Raw genomic sequence first — 25,496 nt, forward strand, 5'->3', positions numbered from 1 at the left:
CTCCTGGTCACCTCAGTGCTGGCTGCACTTGCAGAAATGTCCCTTACGTGCCCTGGGACATCTCCTGAAGCTTTGTGACACTCAGAGCTGAGGCTGTGCTGGCCCGGGGGGTCCCCGTGGCTGGAGGAGCAGCCCTGAGGCAGGACTGGGCAGTGATTTCCAGGGTGGAGGGAAAAGGGTTGGAGTGCCCATCCCTGCTGAAACCCTGCCGGGCACGGCAAGGGCAAAGGCACAGGGCAGGCTGGAGCCTGGATGTGTGGGTGGAGCTGGAGATAACGCCCAGGTGAGAAACCCGTGAGGGGTCAGGGGGCAGCCGGGTAATACAAATAACATCACCGGGATTCCCTGGAACACCCGACGCAAAGGCGGGATGTTCTCCGTGCCCCAAGAGCAACGGAGGGTGCGGGTGGCATCCCAGCAGGGCACGGTGAGCAGCACCCAGAGCCCAGACTGCTGACCTCCGGGTGAAGGGGCCCAGAGAGCGGCTCCTGCAGGGGACAGCCCGCTCCTCAGGTGCCGTCTGTCCCCTCCCCGGTGTTCCCCAGCCCGAGGGCACCGCAGCCTGGCGCACGCCACCTCTGTGCCCCCGGGGGAAGGCGCTGCCACCTGATCCCCCGAACTCCCGCTTTGCAGGGACGGGCGATGCCGGCAAGCAGCTGGAATTCCCTTCTTTGCCCCATCTCAGGCAGCAGCAACAGGAAACCCAGGAGCTCTGTGAAATGACAGGGAGGGAGAGAGAGTGAAGTCCCCTCGCCTCGGCTGGTGACGTCTCTCCTTCCTCCTTTTTTTTTTTTTTTCCTGTCCCTATAAAGAATCTCGGGCTCGCATCAAACTTCCCTGCGAAAGCCCCGGCGAGGCGGAGGGGAGGGGGACAGGCAGAGACAGAGCCAGGGCTCCGGCCATGCCCCGGCCCCGCCGCCCGCCCGCTGCCCGCCCCGGGCAGGTGTCCCCGGGCAGGTAGAGCCAGGTGGGCTCCGGGCAGCTCCCCCTGCTCCTGTCCTGCCGGGAGATCTGTCCTTCCCGCCGGCACCTGCACCTCCCTGGAGGAGCCCATCTCAGAGGAGGCTCTGCCACCTTATCCAAACTCCGCGCTGCGCGAGCAGCCGCCAGCAGCGAGTGCGGGAAAGTTTTTGCCAAACTTTTCCTGGTGTTTTTGCTTTGCTTTCTCGCCCCTCGAGTGACTCTGCGCCAGCCAGGAGGGCTGGGGAGGCTTCCGAGGCACAGCAAGGTTCCCCCCGGACACCGCTGGGATCCGAGAAACGGGGGAAAGAAGGAATAAGGTGATTGCGGAAAGGGGGCGAAGGAAAAAACCGAGAACCTCGGGAAGAAGGGAAGGCAAACACAACCCGCAGCCCCAGGATGCAGCGGTGAATGGAAAGGACAATTTAACTGGGATCAACAAGTGGGAACTCCTGCGCGCCTCGTTCTTCCCGTCCTTTCTCCAATCTCCGCCGCGGAGGAAAACTTCTCCAGCGGGCTCGGCTGCCTCGGGACCCGCAGCGGGACCGGCCCCGGGATGCTGCCCCGGGCCAGCGCCCTCCTGGCCGTGTGTGCCCTGCAGGGGCTGCTGCTGCTGCACGGTAAGAGCCGCCCGCCCGCGGGGGCTGCCCCGGCCCGGAGCGGGGCCGTCCCTCGGGGGCCTCCGGAGAGCGCTCCGTGATGCTTTATTGAGCTTTTCCCCGCTTTTTGTGCTCCTCCGGCTGCCCCGGGAGGTGTCACCCACCTGAGAGCGCCGGTGCCAGCGGGCAGGTGTCACCGCGCTGTCCCCAAAGCCTCAGGGTTCGCACCTCCGTTAAAACTGATCTTTGGAAATAGAGGTGAAAAAACTAAACCTCCTCGAAAGTGTCGCACACCAAGGTCAGATTTTAACGGGTGTTCCCCCGCGAGGTTTGGCCGCTTGATTAGAAATAGCGACTTTGAGTGTTCACCGAATTGTGGCTTTCTCCCCTCGATGCGGGAGGGTTCCTGGCTGGGTTTGATCGCTCGAGGCAGAGCTGAGGCTTTCAAAGGAGGAGCTGTCTGGGAGCACCTGGGCTGTCCCGCTGTCCTGGGCTCATGCTGGAGCTGTGGGCACAGACATCACGGGCATTCTCTCTGACATTCCAGTTCTGATTCTTGGAGATTTCAAATTTTGAATATCGGTTCTTTGATATTTCAATTTCTGTACACGTGGTGCTTCTTCACTGCCTTCCCCTCCTCAGCCCAGGTGCCAGGTTAGATCCCCTGCTCTGCAAAACTCATTTTCCTTTGCAGCAAACTCCCCGTCCCCCCGGATTTATTCCCAATTTTTGCTGCTATCAGAAAAGCCAAGAGGCAGGTTAATGAGATTTGGGAGAGCTTTTCCATCTGCTGTATGACTTTTCATTATCTCATTAAGCATGAGGATTTTGCTGGATTACTGAGCTATTCATTCATGACGCTGCAAATTGTGTAAGGGAGATGGGCTCTTGTTTATTGGGGAATTCCTTCTGACAGAAAGGACTTTTTCTTTTATTTTGGGTAGTGGATGTATTGCACAGCACGAGGCTGTTGTTCTTCAGCATATTATATTTTCATAGCTAAGTGGATAGCTTCTGGAAACACTGTGGAGCATCACTGTCCTTGATTTTCTTGGATTCATTTAGGCATTTAATGTATTCCTCCTGCAGAAAGGGACTGATTGGCAGGCACAAACCCTGGGGAATTTCACATCCTCCCCACAGTTACCTGCAGAATAAAAAACTAAGCCTGAGGTTGTGTTCCCAAGGGCTTGTCCAGCTTTTCCAGGAAAAGCTGAAGCAGCAAACCTGGCAGGTGGCAAGGAGCCCCTGCAGCAGGAGGATCCATGGTGTCCCAGGGAATCTGTCCTGTGCCAGGTCAGCCAGCAGTGCCCACATCTTGGGCAGCACCTGGAGCAGCCCTGGGAGGATTCCTGAGCTGTGCTCCAGATGGCTGACACGTGCAGCAGCAGCCAGCTGCGTGCCTTGGGAGCTCCAACCTCTGCACAGTCTGGAAAATCCAGTGTGGATTTCAGAGGCACAAATCACCACAGGATTTGGTGGATCAGAGGGATAATAAAGAGGGATTGGGACATGGAAGAAAACGTGGTGTGCCCAAGTGTTCCTGAGGCTCAGGGTGAAGTGGAGTACAGGGAGTCCAGGGGGAAAATCCTGGCTGGAGATGGTGCTCACATTTCAGGGCTGCTCAGGTCCTTCCTCACCAGGTTCCTTTCCTAATCATTTCGGCCCCAATAACCTTGGAATTTGGTCCAGATTCCTTTTGCCATCAATGCCAGGCACGGAGGAGGCCAAGAGAAGGCAAAGTCTGTGTTCTGTGGCAGAGGGAGGGAGGCAGGGAACATCCCTGTGCCCAGAGGTGCGGGCTGGTGAGGGACCTGGAGCAGCCCTGTGGATGTCAGGAGCTTGGCTCATCTTGAGGAAGAGATAAAACATCAGCACAGCCTCTGGGTGCCCTCCTTGGGCTGGAAGCCAGGGGGAAACAGGGCCAGGAGGGCTGAGGATTTGGGATGGCACTGGTGTTACTGAGGAGTCAGCTCCTCACCACCTTGCCCTCAAGGTTCCTCTGCAGCCCCGAGCTCAGTGAAGCTCTTCTCCACCTCCCAAAGCCTGGATTTACCCCTCAGTGCAGTTAAACCTTCCCTGGGATCTCTGGGGCCAAAGTTAGGCAGGGCTGTGCTGAGGAGGCTGACTCTGATTCCAACCCAAACAATTCCATCAGCAATGCAGACAGAGGGAAAGCCCTACGAGTGTGAAAGCTGCTCAGCACCAAGGCATCCACTCCTCAGCCACTTTTCCCTCCAAGTTCATCCCCAGAAATGAAATTGATGAAATTCTGGCCATTACATTTATCCAGGTCTCCTTTGGAAAATTCCTGGCTTATTTGTTGCTTTCAGTAGGGGGAAGAGACCATACAAGCATCATAACAGTGATTTCCCACCTTATCCTAAAATACAGCTCTAAATTCACCTTTAAATTGCCTCATTTAGTTCCCTGAGCATCATTAAATTTCCACTTTCCTTTGCTCATTGCTCAGCTTCTTCTCAGCTCCTCAGAGCACTGGTTGGGGTCTTGCTGCTCAGAAATGAGCACTGATTGAAGGAAGGTGCAGGTGCAACAGCTGGCACAGGTCTGAGGAGTGGAGTGGGGTGGTTCATAACCAGCCCTTGCAAAAACAATCTGCAAAGAAATTCTTACACCTTAAATTGTGCACGAAAAGTTCAGTGTCTTTTACCTGCTGACATGATCACCAGGTGGTTTTTAATATCTGAGCAATCCAAGGCACTTTTTGGGTATTGGAATAAACTCAGCCATTTCAGTGATTTAACACTGGAAATTATTAAAGATTGAAGAATAAAAATCGGGTCTGGCCCGATGGCTTTGAAATGAAGCATGTTTGAAATTGATTTTTTTGTTGTTGTTTAATTTTGCAATGTCTTCTACAAATTGATTATACTGGATGGGCAATGAAGCTTGTTAACACAGAGATTTCAATTAAGCCACGGATCAGGAGATAAAAGCTTCAGGAGCTCAGATTGCTCCTGGTTTTCCAGCCAGGATGGTCCTAGAGTGCAGCAGGATGAGTGTGGCTGTGCCAGGGCAGAGGGGTTGTTTTTCCCAAAAATGTGTGTCCTAACTGGTGTTATTCCCAAACATTTGCTTTACTGTGGGAAAATGTTATAAAAAGCAGAGGAGCCTTTTTTAGGCTGGTGATATATGAGCCTCCTGCTGAAGCTGCCACATTCGAAACCAACTGGAAATCTCTTTATACAAATTCAGCCATTTAAGGCAAGGCAAAAAATGTCAAGTATTTCTGAATACTCCCTGAACTTCTAAAAAACTGCATTGTACCCAAAAGAACACTGAGAAAATGAACCAGATTGTTTGCTGAAGGTTTCTGCTGTAAGAACTTGCAGCATTTTCTTTAAAACTTGCACAAAAAATTTATCTGTGGGCATTGGTCTGCTTTGTGTAAGAGCAACGGGGTCCATTTGGGTCATTTCTGCCCTTTCACCCATCCCCTGGATTGTTCATTTTATGATAAATTATTTGTGCAAAGTGAGAGCTCAATCTACTGCACTTTGAATTAATGTCTCAGATTGGGCTGAATGCTTATGTTGTTCATAATAGAATAGAATAGTAAAAATAATATAATATATATTATACAATATATAATATATAATATACAATATATAATATATAATATATAATATATATTATATAATATAAATTATATAATATATAATATATATTATCTATTATATACTATACATTATGTGTTATATATTATGTATAATGTATAATGTATAATGTATAATATAATATATACATTATGTATTATATATTATGTATTATGTATAACATATTATATATTATATATAACAGAATATATAATAGAATATAGACTATATATGTTATATATTATATATATTATAATATATATTATATGCAATATATAATATGTTATTATATTGATTAATGGTAAATATAATGATGATGATTGATATAATGATGATGATGATGATGATGATAATAATAATCATCATCATCATCATCATGGAATATATATATGTTTAATAAGTTTATGCACACAAGCAAAAGGTTTCAAGTCCCACAGGAGATTCCTCAGGCACAGCAGGGGAAGGTGATCTCAGTTTTTGGGGCTTTGTCTCCCAGATTAGCAGAGCAGTTTGGAGGAGGGTGTAGACCTGGTCTGTCCCATAGCTATGGAGGGATGATTCACATCTGGTCCCTCCACAGACATCTGCAGGGTGTGATGCAGGAAGGGTCACTTGGGCCCCAGAAAAAGGACAGGAGGCACAAAGAAGATGCTCTCAGGAGAGTTTTGGGGGCAGCAGCAGCCACCTGGATTTTTTAAAGGTACCCAGGAGGTTTCCAGGAGGCAGCGTTGGACTTTGAGAGTGAGCACAAGGAGCACCCTGGAGCACAGCCCCACTGAGCTTCCCCTGCTCACCCTGGAACTTCCTCTGATCCACCTTTCCTTTTTCCTCCAAACCAGCCTGATGTCACTGGAATGGGAATTAGGGGTGGAAATAATTAAGGGATATTGGGGTATCTGAACAGCAGCTAGGATTGCAATAGATGTGTCCTGGTGCCTTCCTGCAGAAAGCAGCTCTGCTGGCTGGCAGGACACGAGGGCTCTGAGTGCCCACGGGACATTCCCATCCAGGCCCTCCTCAGTCACAGCCCCCAGGACAACTGGCTGCCCAAAAAAAGCTGGGTAAGGTGTGTGTAATAGAGAACTGAGCTCCCCATTAGGCACCTCTTTAATTTTTCTTTTTAAGGCCACAGGGAAAAGAGTCGAAGCTGCCAAAACCTCCAGACAATGTTTTTATCTGGAAATGGCATTTAATAGAAGGCTTGCCCCAGGGAGCAGGACTCCAGGAGCAGAGCTGGCACTCATCAGGAGCAGGGCAGGATCAGCACAAATCACAGGAACCAAGGTTTCTGCACGAGCTGTGAGCTCAGAGGCTCAGCCAGGAGCTGCTTCCTCCAGTGGGGAAGGAGGGAGGATCAGGATCAGCCAGACCCCCTGAGGCTGTGAGGAGCAGAACTGATGGGTGCCCATTTTGGGGAAATTCCTCCCTGCCAGTGCTGGACACGCTTCCAAAGGCTGTGGGAATGGGAGCAGGGATTGGCACAGAGCTGCTGCCCTGTGAACTGCTAACTTCTGTCCCTCACCTCTGGAACACAGCTTTGCTCTCTGGTGGGCAGGGAGCAATCCAGGAACTGTTTTATGATGGAGAGTGAGTGAGTCCATGCACATCTTCATGAGTCACTCCAATACCCTGTCCCCAAGCCCTTGGATTAGTCTGACTTTTCAGCACATACTTTTTGTCCCCACTACATCCTACATCCCTCTCCTGCTCTCCCCCCTTTCCTGTATGTCTCCTAAACTCCCCTCAGGGCTCAGGATTCCTTGAATTTTTACATTAGGAGAAGCCAAGAGGAATTTCCCACCCCTTCCACACCAGGGGTCTGCACAGTCTCTTCTCTGTCCCAAAATGAATTTTGCCTTTATAATTCTTCCTGGAGCAGAGATTACTGAAAAAACCAAAGTGGGATTGCTTGAGTCCTGCAGCTGACTCTCTTGTTTTCTGCCAGCTCTTTGTGTTCCTGCTGCACTGAATTTTTACAAGAAATAATTTTTGCAAGTTCCCCCAGCACCTGGAAAAGCAGGAGGGGTCACATCTCAAACATGGGGTGTGCGTGACCAAGGCTTTTGTTTTGGCTCTGAGTGGGGAAGTTTCAGCACTGAGTCCTTGACTGAGCAACAAGGAAAGAATCTCATCTAACCCTGCAAATGATGGAAGTCTGAGAAAGCCAAGTTTTCCTTTGTGCCCTGCAGGGAATGGCACGAGCACGTGGCCCTCAAAGTTTCAAAATTCAGCCAAAACCCAAACTGAGGCCCAGAATGTAAAGGAAATATATGGAGCAGCCTTCTATTTTCAGATCACTTGCCTTTGTCTTCTTCATTTCCACATAGGTTTCCTTAGATCTTCCTGTGTTTTTCTGAACTGTGGGAACGTGATTGCCAAGGAAGTGGAGAGGGGAGTTTTCAGCCCTGCTGGGATTGTTCTTGATTTGAGGGTCAAGGAAGCCTGACCCTGTCATTACCTGTTCCATTTTTACAAAATCACCACGAATCCAAACCACCTCGGCCAAAATGTTTGCTTCCTTAGAGCCCCCAGCTCAGAAATTGCTCACCTGGAATTCTTCCTCACGGATCCAGCGGGGTCAGCTCGCAGGAAAAGCAGCAAGCAGCACGGGGCTGCTTTGGCCATTCCCCTGCAGCCCTGAGGAAAATGGGATTGCTCACAGGGGTACCCCCCCCACACACCCACAGCTGAGCTGGGAGCTGTTCATCCTGTTTGCTTGTCATGCAGAGCTCAGCAGCTGAAATCAGGGCTGAATAAACTCGTTCAGGACTCAAAGCAATTTCCTCCCCGTGCCCAGAAGCTGCAGTGGGGATGGGAGTGTGGGGCTGCCCAGAGCCTCCTCCTCAATTCCCTCTCAGCTACTGAAAAGGGCTCTGTAGCAATAGGGATCATCCTGGAAGCTGCTCCTGAGCCTGCATTTCCCTGATTTTAGGGCTGGGTAGTGCAGGGGTTGGCGTTTCAGACCTTTAATGTGCAGACACCTCCTACAGAGAGTCCCCCAAGAGCTGTAAAATGTGATTTTCCCCTCTGCTTCTCCTCTCCCTGATGCAGCTGCCAGGAGCAGCTCCCCCAGGAGCCATCACACACATCCCACAGTAGCACTTGGAAGCCCTTGGTGGGGGCAATCCTGCTTCCAGGAGCAGGGGAAGCCTGGAAGAGCTTGCCCAGAGCCCTTTGGAGCAGGGAGGTGCTGGAAGGAGGGAAGTAAAGTTCTGGGGAGCTCCTGCTGCACAACTCCAGGTCTCTCTGCCTTTCCTTGCAGAACAACAAATGCCACAGGTGCCCCACTGGGTCCTGGGCCATCCCCCTCCCTTGGGAAGGGCACCACTGCTGTTCACTCCTCAGTGAGTGATGATTTACAGACAGAAGGGAAAGGATTTCTGGAGCTTCCACTGCTTTGCTTCCTCACCCAGGAGGAGCACCAGGAGAAAGAATAATGCAGAACCCAGGTGTGGGGAGAAATGCTTTCCCCAGCTCTGTTTCTGACCCAAGATCCCTTTCCCAGCTCTGTTTCTGACCCAGGATCCCTTTCCCAGCTCTGTTTCTGACCCAAGATCCCTTTCCCAGCTCTGTTTCTGACCCAAGATCCCTTTCCCAGCCCTTTCTGGATGTGCATGAGGCAAGGCAGTGGTGTCAGCTCTCTCTGCATGACACAGCAGCACTGAGCTCGCCTGCTTGGAAGGGCTTTGTTACAATTAAAGAATGATTCAAGTCAATGTAAACAATGATGTCAGCCTGAGGACCTTTAAAACACAATTTAAGCTATTACACAGTGTAAAGCACAGAGAATCAGGTAACCTTTTGGCCTGCCACATTTTTTCTCTGGAAATGGATCATGTCTGAGTTATTTTCATGTTTACACACTCGGGACGAGCTTTGCCTCTCACACACACAGGTTTAAGGCTGTGCTTGGCTGAAGACAATAGCCTGTCTTTGAATTGTCCATTGTATGGCTCAGAACATTTCTTCTCTTCTGGCTGTTTACACATTTTGTGGTGGAATCTGAGGGGAAAAAAGGCAGACTAAAAGCTGCTCCCTCACTGCATGTTTTATAAAGGCAGAGATCTTACTCATCTTTCTGGAAAAGTCTTGATTTGCTTCACTGTGAGAAAGCAAAATAACCTGCTTCTTTTCCAGGGGTGAAGGAAAGCCAGAGTGTGCCTGAGCCTGCAGCAGCCCCCAGTTGTGTGAGGCAGCACAAGAACCCTTCCTGCTGTCCCTCCCATTTATTTGGCTGCACAGATCCTCTTCTGCTCAGTCCTGGAGACTCCCATGCTTTTAACAACTTCCCTTTAGTCTGGGCAGGTTTTCTGTGGAGTAAGGACAGAGCAGAAGGGTTTGGCTCAATAGGAATTCCCAGTGAGAGGGATGAATCCCTAAATCCTGTGTCAGCATGGAGGGAGCAGAGTGTGGCAGGAGGGACTGCCTGGGGCAGAGCCTGGCAGCTCCCTGCTCTTGGTCCAGCTCATTTTGGGTTTGGCCCAGCTCATCCCACCCAGAGGGGCCTTTTCCAAGGATAATGGCACCTCTGGGAAGGCAAGGCCAGGTGTTACCACGAAGGCACTGATGATTCTGTGAACAGTTTTATTGCTTCATCCCCTGCTCCATCAGCAAGGAGATAAAGCAAGCCTGCAGAGTGATGGATTTACAGCTTTGGAGTGGCTGTGCTGTTCTCACGTTTGGGATGTTTTCTCCTGGCTTTCCCAAGCAGGCAAACAGACATGAGCTCAGTTCTCTGGGTCAGCTTGGGCAAGAGAAGCCCTGCTCAGATGAGAAAAGTGCAGGGTGAAAGGAAAGACCCAGCTGGGACAGTTCCTGGGATGGAGGGACTCCCTGGGAAGGGGGATTCAGGAAAACAGGAGCTGCTGAGCAGGGCTTGTCAGAGGTTCCCCCATCCAGCCCCAAACAGTTCCATCAGGAATTCTGCCATTGTTTACAAGGCTGATTTCTCTTTATTATTCCTATGGGATTGTTCTGATCTGTTTTTTCTATTCTGATCTCTTGTATAAATCAGCCATTTTGCCTTTTTAATTGTTGTCTACTTTGTATTTGAAAAGTAACACTCAGACTCACTTGGTAAAATGCCATTATTGGTTTGCTTTGATAAATCATGAAGTCCTGAAGCCTTCTTCTAGTGATGCCTCAGGTCTGAGCTTTTCTATTTTCAGTTTCTGAGCTGCTTTAGTGTGTGAGTCTGGGCTTCATATTATGGGATGGTGAGCTCTGCACAGAGCAGGGAGACAAAACAATTCCTGCTCTAGCTGGGACCAAGGACAAATGATCCAAATCTCAGCCCAAGAGCACAAACCCCGTGGGCTGACAGAGAAAAACAAGAAGGATGGGACTGGATGGGCTAAAGCTGGAATGGGACAATGAACTCCAACATGCAAATGGAGCAGAACTGATCAAAGTGAGAGCCCCTGTGAGCAGTCAGGGATTTTTGTGACCATTTTGGTTCATCCTGGGTGCAGCCCTGGCTGGGCTCTTGTGCTGCCCAAGGTGCATCCATGGAGGCCTCCTAATAAATCCCTGCTTTATTCTTCAGCTCTGCCCAGCCTCTGCTCTAGAGCAGCCTCCACAAGGCATCACTGCTTACTGAGGTTGCTCTCTCTGGGACTTTGTGCACAGCTATGGTGGTTATATTGCTATAAAAAATCAACTACCAGCCTTATTTCCTAATGCTCTGTGGGTGCCAGAGCTGGTGCACAATATCTGCCAGGGCAGGCTCCCCAGACAGGCACCACGACATCCCACAGGTCTACAAGCACAGGCTGATGCTCCCTAGAGAAAGGTTTTCCTTCTCCCATCCCAGGAATATGTGCCAAATTTGTTTTAACCTTCTCCAGGACAGAACCTTTGGTTTTCTGGTGGGTTTCTGGCAGAAGGACAAAAGAAGAGGACAGGAGTTTTGTCTGGGTATAAATCTCACTTTTCATTTGCCAAGCCTGTCCAGCACTCAGGAGAAAATCAGGGCAGTAGAGATGAAAATTCTGTGCTCAAAGTGAGAATAGTGGAGAAGCTGAAGCTGAGCTGGTTTTGATTTCCATGGAGGATTGCTGGCACAGCTGCTGTTCAAGGCCATTTGCCCTTCCACTCTGCAATATCTTTCTACTTTAAAATTAATGTAGGCTTTGAAATACTACCTGGATTTGTGCTCTGGCTCTGAGCAGTGCAACTTTGAGCTTCTCCCTCTCTGCCTACCTGTGCCAAGTGTAATCTTTAATCCAGGGTCCAGCACTGCCCACTCTGCACGAGGCAAGCACCAAAGCCTTTGTCCAGTGACTCTGGGATTGCTGTTGCAGGTTCTGGATGTTTGTGATAGAGTGCAAACTCTTTCATTTTGCATCCCTGGAATAGCAATGACAGACAATATTGATACATCACTGATGCCATCACTGGCGTGGCTCAGGATAAACACTTCACCTGCATCACTCATGAGCCTAAAGCCTTGCAGAGCCTTTTCTTTGGGCTGCTGATTCTTTAATTCCAGGCTGACCAATACATCTGGTGTCACCAGAAGTCTCCTTCAACTCAGAGCTAAGCTAACCAGACTTAAAGAGAGAGAAGAGAGCCCAGAGCAGTCCAATTCAGTCATCTTTCCTGTTTTAAATTCTTTTGCTTATCTCAGTTCTGCCCTTGCCATCTGCTGGTAGTGAAAGCAGGGTAGTGACTCTTGGGCGTGGTGGGATGTAAGGAGAGTATCTCAAACTCTGATCTTCTGCACTGGAGATGATAAAGGAATTCTCAGGATAAAGGATCTGAGAGGAATTCTCAGCATCACGGGGCAGAGGTCTCCCTCGTGCTCTCCAGTTTAATGGTTGGTGTCCTATAGGGTGCATTGTACTGCAGCCTTTGAAAGGCTGCCTTGTTGTTTTGGTTCCATATTGTTCTGAGTTAAATGGTAGGAAAAGAGAAATTGCTGCCACCACAACATTCCCTTATAGGTCTATTCATTATTGATCCCCAGAGGAAGTGGAGAGTTCCCCTGGACAATGGGCAGATATACAAATGAGTATACATTAACTTTCTGTGCTGGTACAGCTCATTGGGACTGCACTTCCTCTGCATTCTCAGGAGCACAAATTCAGGCATCAATTGGTTTGATGCCTTCCTCTGCCTTGAGCTGCTGCCTCGTTAGACATTCTGGGTGACAGGCAGCTCCTCTGAAGCACAGAGCACACAGTCAGAGAATCACAGAATCACAGAACTGCAGAATCACAGAACTGCAGAATCACAGAATCACAGAGTCACAGAATCACAGAACTGCAGAATCACAGAATCACAGAACTGCAGACATCACAGAATCACAGAACTGCAGAATCACAGAACTGCAGAATCACAGAATCACAGAGTCACAGAATCACAGAACTGCAGAGCTGCAGAACTGCAGAACTGCAGACATCACAGAATGACAGAACCAATCACAGAACGAGAGAATCACAGAGTCACAGAATCACAGAACTGCAGAGCTGCAGAATCACAGAACCATGGAATCAATGACAGAATCACAGAACTGCAGAATCACAGAACCACAGTCACAGAATCACAGAGTCACAGAACCACAGAATCAATGACAGAATTACAGAACCACAGAACTGCAGAATCACAGAATCAATCACAGAATCACAGAATTAATGACAGAACCAGAGAATCACAGAACCACAGGATGTCCTGGGTTGGAAGGGTCCCACAGGGATCATCCAGTCCAGCTCCTGCCCCTGCACAGGACACCCCACCAATCCCAGCCTGTGCCTGAGAGCTTTGTCCAAACACTTGAAGAGAGAGGCAGAGGCCTGGTGTGGAAACACTTTGGGCAGCTGTGATGGAGCACTGAGGGATGCTCTGGACTGGGAGCACTGGCAGCAGAGGGACCAGGCCAGGTCTGTGGGTTTGGCTCTGCTGGCCTGGGGCTGTGCTCCACAGCAGCAGGGAGCTCAGGTGAGGCTGTGACTCAGCTCTGTCCCCTGCCCTTTGGCAAACACCCCAGGGCAGCACTGACTCCAGCTCAGGGTGGCATGGAGGAGCACCCAGAATCCCTGCAAGGGAAGGCTGGGGTAATTCCAGCCCTGCTCCCTGAAGTGTGGGTGCTTTGCTCAGGCCCTGCAAGGAAGTTTGCAGGTGCCCCTTCAGTCTCCAGTGCATTTTGGCCTTGCATTCCTCCCTGCAGCACAGGTTTTTCCTGCCTTTGTGCCTCTGCCCTTCTGTAAATCAGGGAGGTTGGTCCTTCCCTTCCTCCCTGGAGGGATGGAGAGATCAATGTTTGGAACAGAAAAAGCAGCTCAGGAGCTGCAGATTTGCTCCATCTTTCACTCCCACCACCAGAGGAAAACCCACCTGAAGCTGCAGGGACAGGGAGGCATTTCAGGCTGTGAGGGTCAGGACTGGGGACTGGGCTGGGCTTGGCCTGAACTGGCAGAAATCCCTGGCAGGGATGCTCAGGCCTTGCAAAGCTGCATTTTTTTTTTCTGGAATTTCTTCTGCCGTGGTTCCTCCCTCAGCCTCCTGAATGGTGAAATATCCACAGCATCCACAGCCACACCTGCACTGCTGCAGAGCCACTCCAGCTGCAGCCACATCCCAAGAGGCCTCTTGGTTCTCATTCTTCTGGCACAGAGGAATTTGCAAAGCTAATTTCCAGCCCTGATCTGATGGATTCCCCCACTGAGAGACTCTCAGAGTGAGAGGATTCCAGGCTGAGGGTTTGTTCTCATCCCCCCACGCTGGAGGTGCCTCTTGGAGAGCTGCTCAATGAGCCTGGAGTGCCACCTGGGCTTGTCAGGAGCCCAGGAGGAGCTTCCCCTCCTCCTTGGAGCCCTCAAACAGCCCCTTGCTGCTCTCAGCAGTAGAAATAAGGTGATTACAGGCATCACACTGCTCAAGGGAATATTGGGATATTGGAGTTGAGAATCCAAAGGACAAATCCCCCTTCTAGGAGCTCACTTGTTCTGGAATCTGCACACTTTTGGGGAGAAGCAGAAAACTGCAGCTGAACAGCATCCAGCCAGGGCTCAAAACCCAGCCTGAGTTCTTCCTTGTCCCTTGCAGGCTGTTTCTTCTTCTTCTTCTTCTTCTTCTTCTACTTCTTCTTCTTCTTCTTCTTCTTCTTCTTCTTCTTCTTCTTCTTCTTCTTCTTCTTCTTCTTCTTCTTCTTCTTCTTCTTCTTCTTCTTCTTCTTCTTCTTCTTCTCCTCCTCCTTCTTCTTCTTCTTCTTCTTCTTTTTCTTCTTCTTCTTCTTCTCCTCCTCCTTCTTCTTCTTCTTCTTCTTCTTATTATTATTATTGTTATTATAATATTATTATTATTATTATTATTATTATTATTATTATTATTATTATTATTACTGCTATCCTTTCTCAGCCATGGATGTTTCCCTACAAAAGCTGCACCTACCCAAACCTACAGCTAAGCCTTGAGTACCTTTAGTACCAGCTCATTTTTGGGCCCAGCCCCTTGGATTTGCACCCTCAGAGGGTGGGCACGGCCATGCAGAAAACAAAAGATGAATAACACACAGACACAAACAGGACACCCATTTACAAATCCTCTCAAAGCTCAGTAGCAAAGCTTTAATGCTTATATCAATATTTGTTAATATTTTGTCGTGAGGAAGGGTGGGAAGAAAGAAAAAAAGGGACATTGTTCCTCCTTGGAGAGTGTTTTGCTTTTCCCAAGCAGCAGAACTTTAGGTATTTATTTTAAGAACACATTTCTGTGTCCAGTTGTTATGAAAAACCTTGGGAGGACAGAACAAAGGGAGGCCAGGAGGGGTCAGTGCTGGAGCTGGGCTCTGAGGAGGGTCAGGACTGGGATTTGGGGCAGGCCAGGGATGGATTTATCCAGGGTTTATCCAGGATTTATCCACAATGGTTGTCAGAACTCCTCACCCATCCTGTAGCAAAGTCTGTGAAACCAGCCCAGCAAAGCTCCTGAGCCCTCAGCACTCCTTCAACCACTGCCTTGCTTGTACATGACCAATATTCTGTCTCTTTTCTGTTTTCATGTGAAAATAATCAAATTATTGCACAGTCAAAAAGCTGATCTGTGCACCCATTGATAGAATTGCAACTGCTTCATCTCCTACCAAGCAAATTCTCTCACTGAAAAGGGAACACCAAAAATGAGTGTTCACTGGAATATGCCACCCTGGCCCTTTAATGAAGATGGAAATACATATGAAAAGCAAAATTCCTGGGCATTATCAGCTTCCATGGCTGTTATTCTCTTTGTCACTGGGGCAATCCATGTGCTGGGTGGGCTGCAGTGCTGAGGGACAGTATCTTTGTGCTCAGGAGCAGCATATTCCCAAGCATGTTGTCTTTGGCATGGCCAGTATTTTATCTGCCAGAGCCAATGTTAATGAAAAATTCCACATTTCAACCCAGCACCACTCTGCTGGGAATAAAGATCTCTCGTGACCTGGTTCAAAAGCAGATAACAGGCAGGATATGAAACAGGGAGGTGTTTCTGACCTCCCTGCCCCAAATTTGGGGATTTTGGGCTGAGTTTGTGGTGCTTGCCTGCCTTTAGGAGTGATCTCAGCACTGTCAGCCTGTGAGCTCCCTGAGGGACGTGCACCAAAATCAGGATTGTGCTGTCAGAGCCACGGGGCTGGTGACACTGACAACTCCTTGTGTGGCACAGCAGTCCCAGCTCTCCAGCACACAGTGAATTTCTGGCAATTTGCAGAGAAATGTCTGCACAGGAGGGGTGTCTCCTTCTGGGACAGCACTGCCATTGTCCCTGCTGGGGTCCCTTTGACACAGGGCAGGAAAATCTGTGACCAATCCCAGCAAACACCAGCCTGGATGGTTTGTCACACATGGCTTCATCTCCTCGTTGCAGCAGACTGGAACACCAAGGTCAGGCAAATAAAGCTGGGGGAAAAGCCCAGGTTCTGAGTCAAGTGGCCTTAAATCACTGCCACCAGCTGCAAAGTGACAGAGCAGGGAAATGGAAGGGACTAATCCACCTCGATTTGCATGAATTGGGTTCTCACAGCTGGATTAGGATTTCTGAGCCAGCCCATCCTCCCTGCCCTGGCAGAGTTCCTTGGCCAGGTGGGCAGGACAGGCCAGCCAGGGCTGTGGGACTGGGGACGTCCCAGCACAGCACAGAGCCCTGCTCAGGACACCCTGCAGCAAAGCCAGGGGCCTGTGGCTCCCTTCAGGGAGCGTGGGTCACTCAGGAAGTGGAGAAAGAAACGAGTGAGCTTGTCCAAAAGCAAGGAGAGCCCAGGGATCCACCTCTCCACACCCTGCCTGACCATGGGTCCTTTCTGCTCCACACACACTTTGTGCCCCATATGCAAAGGCAAATCAAGTCTTCCAACTGCCAGGCCTCCAAATGCAGGGTATTCCACAGCATGCAGCCCTGCAGGAGGCAGGGAGCAGTGGGATTCATCCCTGCAGCCAGGGTGGGAGGTGACTGCTGTGCCTGCCTGGTGCCCCGGGCACGGGCACTGACAGCACACAGGTAAGAGCAGCTGTAATTCATTCCTGCTGTGCTCCAGCACCCAGACACATCCCAGGTGTGTCTGGCAGGTGTCTCTCAGCTCCCAGCCCCTGCAAGGTCCCCTCCTGCCAAAATCCCCCTCCTTGGGAGCTTTGTTTCAGTGGCAGCAGCTCAGTGAGAGCACAGGCCGTTCCTCCTGTGCAGAAAACATCTGTGCCTGCTCTTCAGCTGGGAAGGATGCTGAGGGAGGGACAGGTCCTTGCCAATCACAGCCTTGCCCAAATATTTATCTCTGCAAAAAGCAGTTTAGCTGCTGGATGCAGCCCAAGGCTGGTTCTGAAGGGAGACATCAAACACAATGCACATGAGTCAGGACGGCACATCTGGCACTGCCTGTGTGCTGCAGGAATGGCAATAAAGAGCCAGCAGACTCCAGCTGCTGAGTTATTTGTCCTGCAACAAGGCTGCAGCTTCCTGCCATCACCAGAGTGCCAGGAGGGTGCCAGGGATCACCTGGGGCTGCTCTGTGGTCCCTGTTGGCACTTGCACTCCCTTTTGCATCAGGGGCTCCAGACTGAAGGATCACCACTTCTTAGAGAAGGATTTGAAAGAGTGATGGAAAGACTGGTGGGGCAAAGCAGGGCAGAGCTGCTAGTATTCAGAACATTTCTCTGATATTTTATTTCTGGAAGTATCTGATGCAAACGTTCTTTTCCTGGAAAGATTCCTCCCCTGCCTGCTCCCCCCGCCTCCCTAGGAAAGCTGGTGCCAATATTCCTGCTGTGACTTCCTTGCTCCCAGGGGTTTCCTGCTGGAGATTTCCCTCCCCTCTGGCCTGAGGCTGGTGGTTCCACTGTTCTGTGGAAGGAGGGAATGGCCCCAGTATTGCCTGGGATGCTGGCAGGTATCCCTGAGGGATTCCAGCTGGTCCTGCCAGCACAGAGGTGCTCTGGGAGGATGGCTCAGCCATTCCTGGGAGTCTCTGATCCTCTTTTCCAAAGTGTGAGCCTGGCAGGTGCAGGGAATGGCTGGATCCATGAGCAGGGAGACATTTCAGCACGTGCTGCATCCACTCCTTCAGGAAGGGAGCCCTGCCCCCAGGATTGTGTCCAGCAGCACCCCTCTCTCCATCCCTCTGATAACAGGATAAGCACAACCTTCAGCCAGGCAGGGTTTGGTGTGAAGGCACGGACAGAAACCTTGGAGCTGAGGGTACAAATCTGCAGTGCTCAAAGGGTCATTTTGATCACTTCAGAAAACGTCATCTTGCAGAGCAGCCCCGGAGAGAGGCTTATCACTTTAACTTCCCTGATTAGCCCAGGACCCCAATTTTAGGCACTGTAAAAACAGAGGAGGTCAAATTTACTATGGAGGGCAAGGACCAGTGACTCAATTTTCCTTATTCTTTATAGTCACTTTTCACCTTGAAGAACAAAAGGTCCCAAAGTCAGAGAACGTTTGTTCGTGAGTCTTGCCAAAGCCTTTTCTTTTTTAATAAACCATCATTAAAATCTGGGCCCTTTGCCTTGACAAAAGAAAAGAATATCTTTGTGTACACTTAAGTGACAGGAAAGAGCCTGTGAGGCAGGCCTGGTCACAGATAAAGGAATTCCGGACATTATTCCTCATGCTCCAAGGGGTTGTGACATGGGATTTCCTCCCCAAGTGGTAAATAGCCCTGCAGTTGTACAGCAGGGTGGGGCCACCTCTGGTTTCTTTCAAACCAGCAGAGATGAAAGCACTGCAGGAGAAGAAAGAGGGGCTGGGTGCATGTGCACAATGAATCCCTGGGAATGGCTGGGGGGAATCCACCTGCTCCAAGCTTTGCCCCCAAAAACTTCCCAGGGCTTTGAGGTGCTGCCAGCTGGGCTCTGCTTTGGGAAGAACAGCTCATGGCACAGCAAAGTAGATTTAACTCCAAGGAGGGGCCCCAAATCTCAGCACCTGGAGTGCTCTCCCTGGACCTGTGGGAGACAGGTGGAATCTGTGGGGAAATGGGTTTGGTTTGGGATGACTCTGGATCCTTCCTCCCTTCTCTCAAAGCTCCCCCTGCATGCTGTGGGACCCTGAGTGTCCATCCTGGGCTGGAATGGGATCAGGGAGGGCAGTGAGGGTGGGATCCCACAGCTGTGAGCTCCTCCAGGAGCCTCACTGGGATTTGGAACCTGAACGAGGCAGTCAATGGTTCTGTAGCTCAAGGCACCTTTCTGTCTTGTGCTGAGTCATGCCCAGGAGTGGGGTCAGCATTTTTGTAAGAAAACAGAAGAGCTGGAGCTGCAGATTTTATCCTGTTCTCTTTTTAAATAAAAAAACATTCAACGTAGGATTTATCCTTTGCATGGAGGGCTCACCAAAGTGCCCTGAGCTGGGTGGAGACAGAGGGAGAGGAACATAACTCCCGTGGTGAGGGAGACAAGAACATTGAGCTGATTTTATATTTGGACTTCCTTTCCTCCCTATTCCTGTGGCTGTCCTGGAGGGTCAGCAGAGCCTGCAGATCCCAAACCTCCCAGCTACAGCCAGGCTTAATGAGAAAGGGAAAGATTTGCACATTGCAGCTCTCCAAATCCTCAGGATTCAGGTCTTCAACAATAAACAGTCATTTAGGGGATCAGCAGTGGAACAGAGAAATTAGCATTTTGCAGGAGTTTGCAGAGGGCAGGTTCCTACATGAGCTTTGCATTGCCTTCTGCTTGAGTGCAGATATCTGAATTATTTTCCCTTTCATCTGCAATGGGACCTCGTGTCAGTACAGGGAGGCACGGGAGCAGACTGGAGAATCCCACCTGGAAAATGGGAATGTCAACAAGCTCAAACTGCTGCTTCTAGCTCAAGATCCAGTTTGGATGAGCTGTGAGGATCTGGTTCCACTGGTGAATAAACCCCCAGGGAAGGGCTGGAGAGGTTGAAACTGTGACTGTGTTCTGCCCCCACTGCATCTCACTGGCTTAAGAGATTGAGTCAAAGGGGTTGGAGTCCCTACAGAACACAAGGAGGGCTCCAATCATTTCAGAACTGGAGAATTCCAAGGAAAAATGCCAAATTTTCCTTCTTTCTCTGTGCCTCCTTTCCAACCACCCACATTCTCCTGGAAACTGGGGAAAAGAGAAAGTTGCCCTGTTGGCTGCAGGAATAAAATACCACAGCTAAAATTCCTCTATGGCTGCTCTGAGGAACAACAAAGACAGTGAGAGATGAATCATGCAGAGAATTACTCATTTCCAAACAGTAAACAGGTCATGCTCAGCATTGTTAACTCAGGGTTGTCACTGCTGTGGGAGTTTGGGGAGGGCAGGGGAAAATCTGTCCTTGCTCAGGAGTGAAATGATGGGAGCCAGGCTGGAATTGCACCCAAACATTGGCACTTCTGCCACGGGGTGTGGGGCACTCACACTTCAAATCCCTGCTCACTACAAATTCCTGCTTTTCTGATATCCTGGTACAATCCTTTAAATCTCACCAGATAAACTGTATTTTCATGGCCAAAGGCCAAATAACACTGAAAAATGAACAAACAGGACCCTTTTTAGAAAGATTTAGAAGAAGCTAAACAGGTCTAATACTGAGGTTGGGGACTCATAGTTTTAAAATAGCTCAACTGAATTAAGAATACAAAAAGTGATCTGCTGTCCTTCCTCCCCTGGTGATGTGAGCAGGGGAGAGTTTCTGTTTCATCACAGAGGAATTGTTCTTTAATTTCAGTGCCACTGGGGGGGAAACATCCCTTAATTTCAGTGCTACTGTGGGGGAAACATCCCTTAATTTCAGTGCCATTGCAAGAGAAACTTTTCTTAATTTCAATGCCACTGTGAGGGAAACTTCCCTTAATTTCAGAGCCATTGCAAGGGAAAGTTCCCTTCATTTCAGTGCCATTGTGGGGGAAACTTCCCTTCATTTCAGAGCCATTACCCCACGTCAGGATCTCTTCCTGCTGCCTCTGCCTGGCCCCAGAGGGCTCTTCCCACTGCACAGATGTTCATGTCAGCACAGCAGCTCCTGTGAACAAGCTTTGCAGGACTGGGGCTTGAGCTACAGCTCTTTTTACTCTCCAGCAGTGTTTTTCTCCTCCCAAAGCTGCTTCCATGCTTTGACCTTGCTCTAGAGCCCAGAAGAAATGCCTCACAATTTTCCTGAAGGCTCTCTTTATTCCAGTGGCTCCTGTTTGAACCACTGCTATGCAGTTAATGCTGCACAGTCCTTTCTACCCTGAGACCTTCCAGCCAAGGGTTTTACAATTTGGCAGCTGAGGTTTCAGCCTGAAAATTCATCCCTGTTTTTTTACTCTCCCCCAAGAGCTTGTTTTCAATTGATATAAACATTTTGATAGCTTAAGAGTGCAACAAAATGCTGAGCCTCCCTTTCCAGCTGGAACCCAAGAGTGTTCCTTTGACTCCAAGTGTTGCTTGTTGTTGGCTGTGCCAGTGGCTGGGCTTGGCTTGGCCATGCAGATCCAGGCACCTCTGGAACCTCCTGGCACATCCAGGGAAAATTCAAACCATTTTTATGTGCTGTTCTAGCAATTCTGTTGGCCTGCAGTGTGTTCTTCCCCCTCCTGCCCTGCCACACCTCACAATCACCCCTGTGCTCAGCAAGGGGCACCAGGAACCTGTTGGTTTCCTTCAGCACATGCAGAAACCCCTAAGAGGTACAGGTCACCTCTGCCAGGCCAAAATTCATGTGCAGCACCAAAAGTTTTAGTGGTTCATCAAGACAAGAGGGAGCAGAACTCTGAAAGAGGAACCCCAGCAAAGGCTGCCTCTAGCTTGGGAAGCTGTTTGTTTATTCTGCAGGATCTCAGATCTGGATTTCATTTCTGGGATTAGTTCTCTGAATTCTTAGTGCAGCAAATCAAGGCTGTATGTGTGGAATCAGGATGGAAGGAACCTTTTTAATTTAATTGCCTGCATGGATTTGCATTATTCTTTCATCTCTCACCTTGGTGCTTTTCTCCTCCTGAATTCAAATGGTGACATTTTTCTTTCTTGGTGACATCCAGTTTTCATTTTGCTTTCATTCAGTGCTCACTGAACTTTCATCATTCTCATTTTTCTTAGTCATTTCCATATAGTTCTGTATTCCTTACCAGCTTTGGATCCTCTGCAAGAGACAGGCAGGACAGAGCTCCAAACCCTCCTCATTTAATTACGTTTAGAGTAATATTTGTTGATTTTGTTAACTACCCAGCACCCAAATGAATTTCACTGTTCAAAGGGCAACTGCACATTTTGTCTGTCTATAGGATCTGCAAGAAACTTTTGGGATGAAGAGGTGAGATTTTTAGGAAAAGCAAACAGTGGTGTGGTTGTTTCTGCTCTGAAATCAATATTAAAAACAGAACCAGTTTGGAGTTTCTTAAGAAAAAAAGGAAAAAAAGCTCTTCATTAGGAAATGGCGTTGTGGCAAAATCTTACATGGGAAGTGGCTGGATTAGAAGCAGTTTTCCAGGAAAGCTTCTCCAGCCAGGATGGTGTTTCTGGTCCCGTCCCAATGATGCCATGACCTTGTTGTTGGGATGGAAGTGCAGGATGCTGGGGACACCACGTTCCTTGGTGGAATCTGGGCTCTGGATCTGTCTCCCACTACCGGGGGCTGCCCTAAATATCCAGCTATTTTTAGACCAGTCTTTTTCTGTTGCTGCTTTCCATAATAAGAAAAACCTTTGAAGGATTTGTGTTTTTATCCCTATGCACAAGAGGAATTAAAATAAATAAATAGGCCTTAAATATTTAGACATGAAGAGAGAAGAATTTCCTGCCCAGCTTTGGCCGAGCGGCGTAGGTGGCTTTAATGTGACCCGGGGCTGCTCTCGGTACCTGGCAATGTTTGCTTTTCTTGGAAGCAGCTGCAGTAAAGCACCTTTAAAATCAGGATCCCACAAAGCAAATCTGCTGTTTCCAGGTCACTGTGCAACCCCCTTCCCCGAGCCACAGTTTTTCCAGATGAGGAACTGATGTGCTGCAACTCAATCAACCTGTTAGAGAGGGAATGGCTCCAGGCACGGCAGAGGAGTCCTGGAAGTGTCTGGGCACCCCCAAATCCACCCAAAAGGCAGGATCTGGCACTAAAAACACAGCCTGGCTCTGGGCATCACTCCTGGACTTTCACCCACCTGCCACCCCTTCTCTGGGCTGCTCCCAGACACCAAAAACTGCTTTAGCTCCAAACCTTTGTGAGTCAAGTGAGCTCATGTGGGAACCTGCGGGGGACAGGAGAAGGGATTTTTGTCAACAGGCAGCCATGCTATGCAGACTTGATAAATATGTGCAGTGCTAATTCGAAGCAGATTCCTCCTTTGCCACAAGCAGAATTCCTCCAAAGCCTGCCATCAAAAACATTATGTCACAGCTGTGGAGAAGCCTCACAAACAGGGGAGAAGTTGGGGTCACGTCAGGGTAAGAGTGCGGTGGAGGCTGAGGAAGTGATTGAAGCCCTGCTCCATGGCCTGATGGAGTTTGTCATTAAGAAGGATTTCACCAAATGATTTGCAGCCAGTTCCCCGGGCCCAATTGGTACTTTCCAGCTTAATGCAAACCAGTGAGGAAACCAGACCTAGTCAGGCCCAGCTGGCCAGGGAGGCTGCAGGCACAGGGTAACAAAACCTCGCCCGGGGCTGTGGAAATGTGACTGAAACTGGGCTTGGTTTTAAGGAGATGGTTAGGTTCCCTCTCCCCATCTCAGCAAACAGCTTTTATCTTGTCTCCCAAAATAGCAACCTGCTATCCTTCAAAACAAACCAGAAAAAAAGGGAAAACCTCCTGAGACAGGCACACAAAGACAGAAGTGGAACACGGAGCTGATCGAAAACAGATTCTGGCGTCAAGTCCAAAGTCAGCTTCAGCCCATTGCTTCTTAATGGGCAGAGCTCAGAAACTAAGAAAACAAAGTAATTACCCACCGAGCAGATTTTACTGACACTGAGCATTCACATGTTCCTGACACGTCCAACCCCTGTATTTGCTCAAATCCCTCTCTGTTTAGTGTGGCACATCAATTGACTTGACCTCAGGAGGCTCTGGCTCATTTGCTTCTGGATTTATAGCTCCAGGAGAAATGGTCCAACAATGCTAACAGGGGTGGGCTTTTGTTCTGCTTCACCCTGCCCATCCACCTTCCCCACTCTGATTTCAGCTCCATCCCTCTCGTGGCCTTCCCCTGGCCTGCTCCTTCTGCAGGTCAGTGATTCATCACACAGGAGGACACAGATGTTCTTTACAAAGAAGCCTTTCCATGCAGGCTCATTTTTTTCTAAGAAAAGAGGGCTGGGGATGAGGAAAGAGATGGAGAGTGGGAATAAAGGCCTGAGAATGGGGATTGCCCAGATTCCACCAGGGTTTGTGCTGCTGCCTATGGGACACAGCAGCATCTCCAGTGAGCAGAGATCACTGCTGGACTCACACCAGCAAGGCTCCAAGCAGGAAACCACAGGGAACATGGCCTGAGGAAAGCTGGGGTCTCTCTGAGCAGCTTTCCCACAATTATTTGGTGTTCCCTGGTCAATCCCTAGTTGGATTTAGCCCTGGAGCACGGTCAGAGGTTGCTTTGCAATCCACCCTCTTGTCATTCAGCAAAACTTCACCCAAATTCCTCTGTCAGCTCTTGCCTTTCTAGGAAAACATCCCCAGTTCTCTCTGAGGTCTGCTCTGGGGACACTTCAGAGTCCAAAGGTGAGATATCCACTCTGCCTTTGAGGGAGCACCAAAGAAGTTTGGAAAGGGAAGGGTCCTGTACGTCAAGGCAGGCCCTGCTTGGCCACTCAGCAGGACAGCAGAGAATTCCCAAATGTGGCAGCTGGAGCTCTCAGAGATTGTTCCATGTGGAGCACCAGCAAATGTTTTCTGAAGGACATCTCCCAGCACTTTATCTCCTCTAATTCTAAACATTCCTAAAGATAGGGCTGGCAACTCTGCTTCCTTTGGGAGGTGAATTACACAGGCTGATGGAACAACCTTGGGAAGGTTTTCTTTCCTCTCCCCAGACTCTTGCCAACAGAAGGAGCAGATAAATGATTGCCCTTGATATCAGACCTGCCATGATTCCAGCCTCTCCTGATAACCACTCCCATTTCCAGCAGTTTTATTATTGTAGCACCTAAAGGCCCACTTATGAGCCATTCCTGACGATTCCCATCTGCTGGGCTTCAATTTTATTTTTCCAGATCTTATAAAGCTCATTCTGTCCAGGGTTTGAGGATAAGGTACAGGTAGTTACAGGGTTTCCAACACTCTCATGTGCAAGTGGATGATGGAACAAGAAAAAAATTTGGGAATCAGATTTAGTCTGCAGATGGTAGAGGAGGGACATGAGTGAGCATCCTTCTGATCTGATACATCCAGGCAGAGGATGAGTGCTGGCAAAAAATGCTTTCAAAGAAACACACATTTTGCTAAACCACGGTGTCAGGGATTTTGTAACTTCTCTCTCTTCTTCTCTGGCCATTTTAATGTCTCTCCAGGGGATCCATGTTACAGTTTTCCAAAGCCTTGGTCTTAGGATGAATTACCATCATATTTTATTATCAAAGGAGAAGCTGACACACAGGACAAGGATTTAGCTGACTGGGTATTTGGAAATACTGTTTCACTTGCTGCTATTGCCTCATGTTACATGGAAAACTGCTCTGGAAATGAATGTCCTAAGAACTGAAATAGCCAGGCCAGGAGAAGTTCAAAGTTAGCACCCCTCAAGTGGGACTTCATTTGGAGTTCATGCTGGGCAGTGCTTTAATTTGTGTGCTGCGGCCCAGTGAAACTTCATTCACCAATCCCTTTAACCTGAGAAAAGTTCATTTGCATCTGTTTGCTGTGAATTTATTGAAGTGTTGCTTTTCAAGCCCCAAAGCTGTGATTCTAAACCAAGTCTGGCTGCCCTA

At 49.2% G+C, this 25,496-nt stretch overlaps 1 protein-coding gene across 2 annotated transcripts in view; it reads left to right on the forward strand.

Annotated features, from left to right (window-relative positions):
- Nucleotides 1-829: 829 nt before the first annotated feature.
- Nucleotides 830-25,496, forward strand: part of LOC132333958 (vascular endothelial growth factor receptor kdr-like) — a 126,241-nt gene continuing 101,574 nt past the window's right edge. Inside the window, exon 1 of one of the 2 annotated variants that reach the window (XM_059859565.1) lies at nucleotides 830-1,580. In XM_059859565.1, the coding sequence (XP_059715548.1) occupies nucleotides 1,517-1,580 (64 nt within the window). In that variant the 5' untranslated portion in view covers nucleotides 830-1,516. The remainder of the gene's footprint in view (nucleotides 1,581-25,496) is intronic. The other variant, XM_059859566.1, reaches the window with a different exon arrangement.

This window comes from Haemorhous mexicanus, chromosome 14 (genome assembly GCF_027477595.1).
Source record: "Haemorhous mexicanus isolate bHaeMex1 chromosome 14, bHaeMex1.pri, whole genome shotgun sequence".
In the NCBI taxonomy this organism is placed as follows: domain Eukaryota; kingdom Metazoa; phylum Chordata; class Aves; order Passeriformes; family Fringillidae; genus Haemorhous; species Haemorhous mexicanus.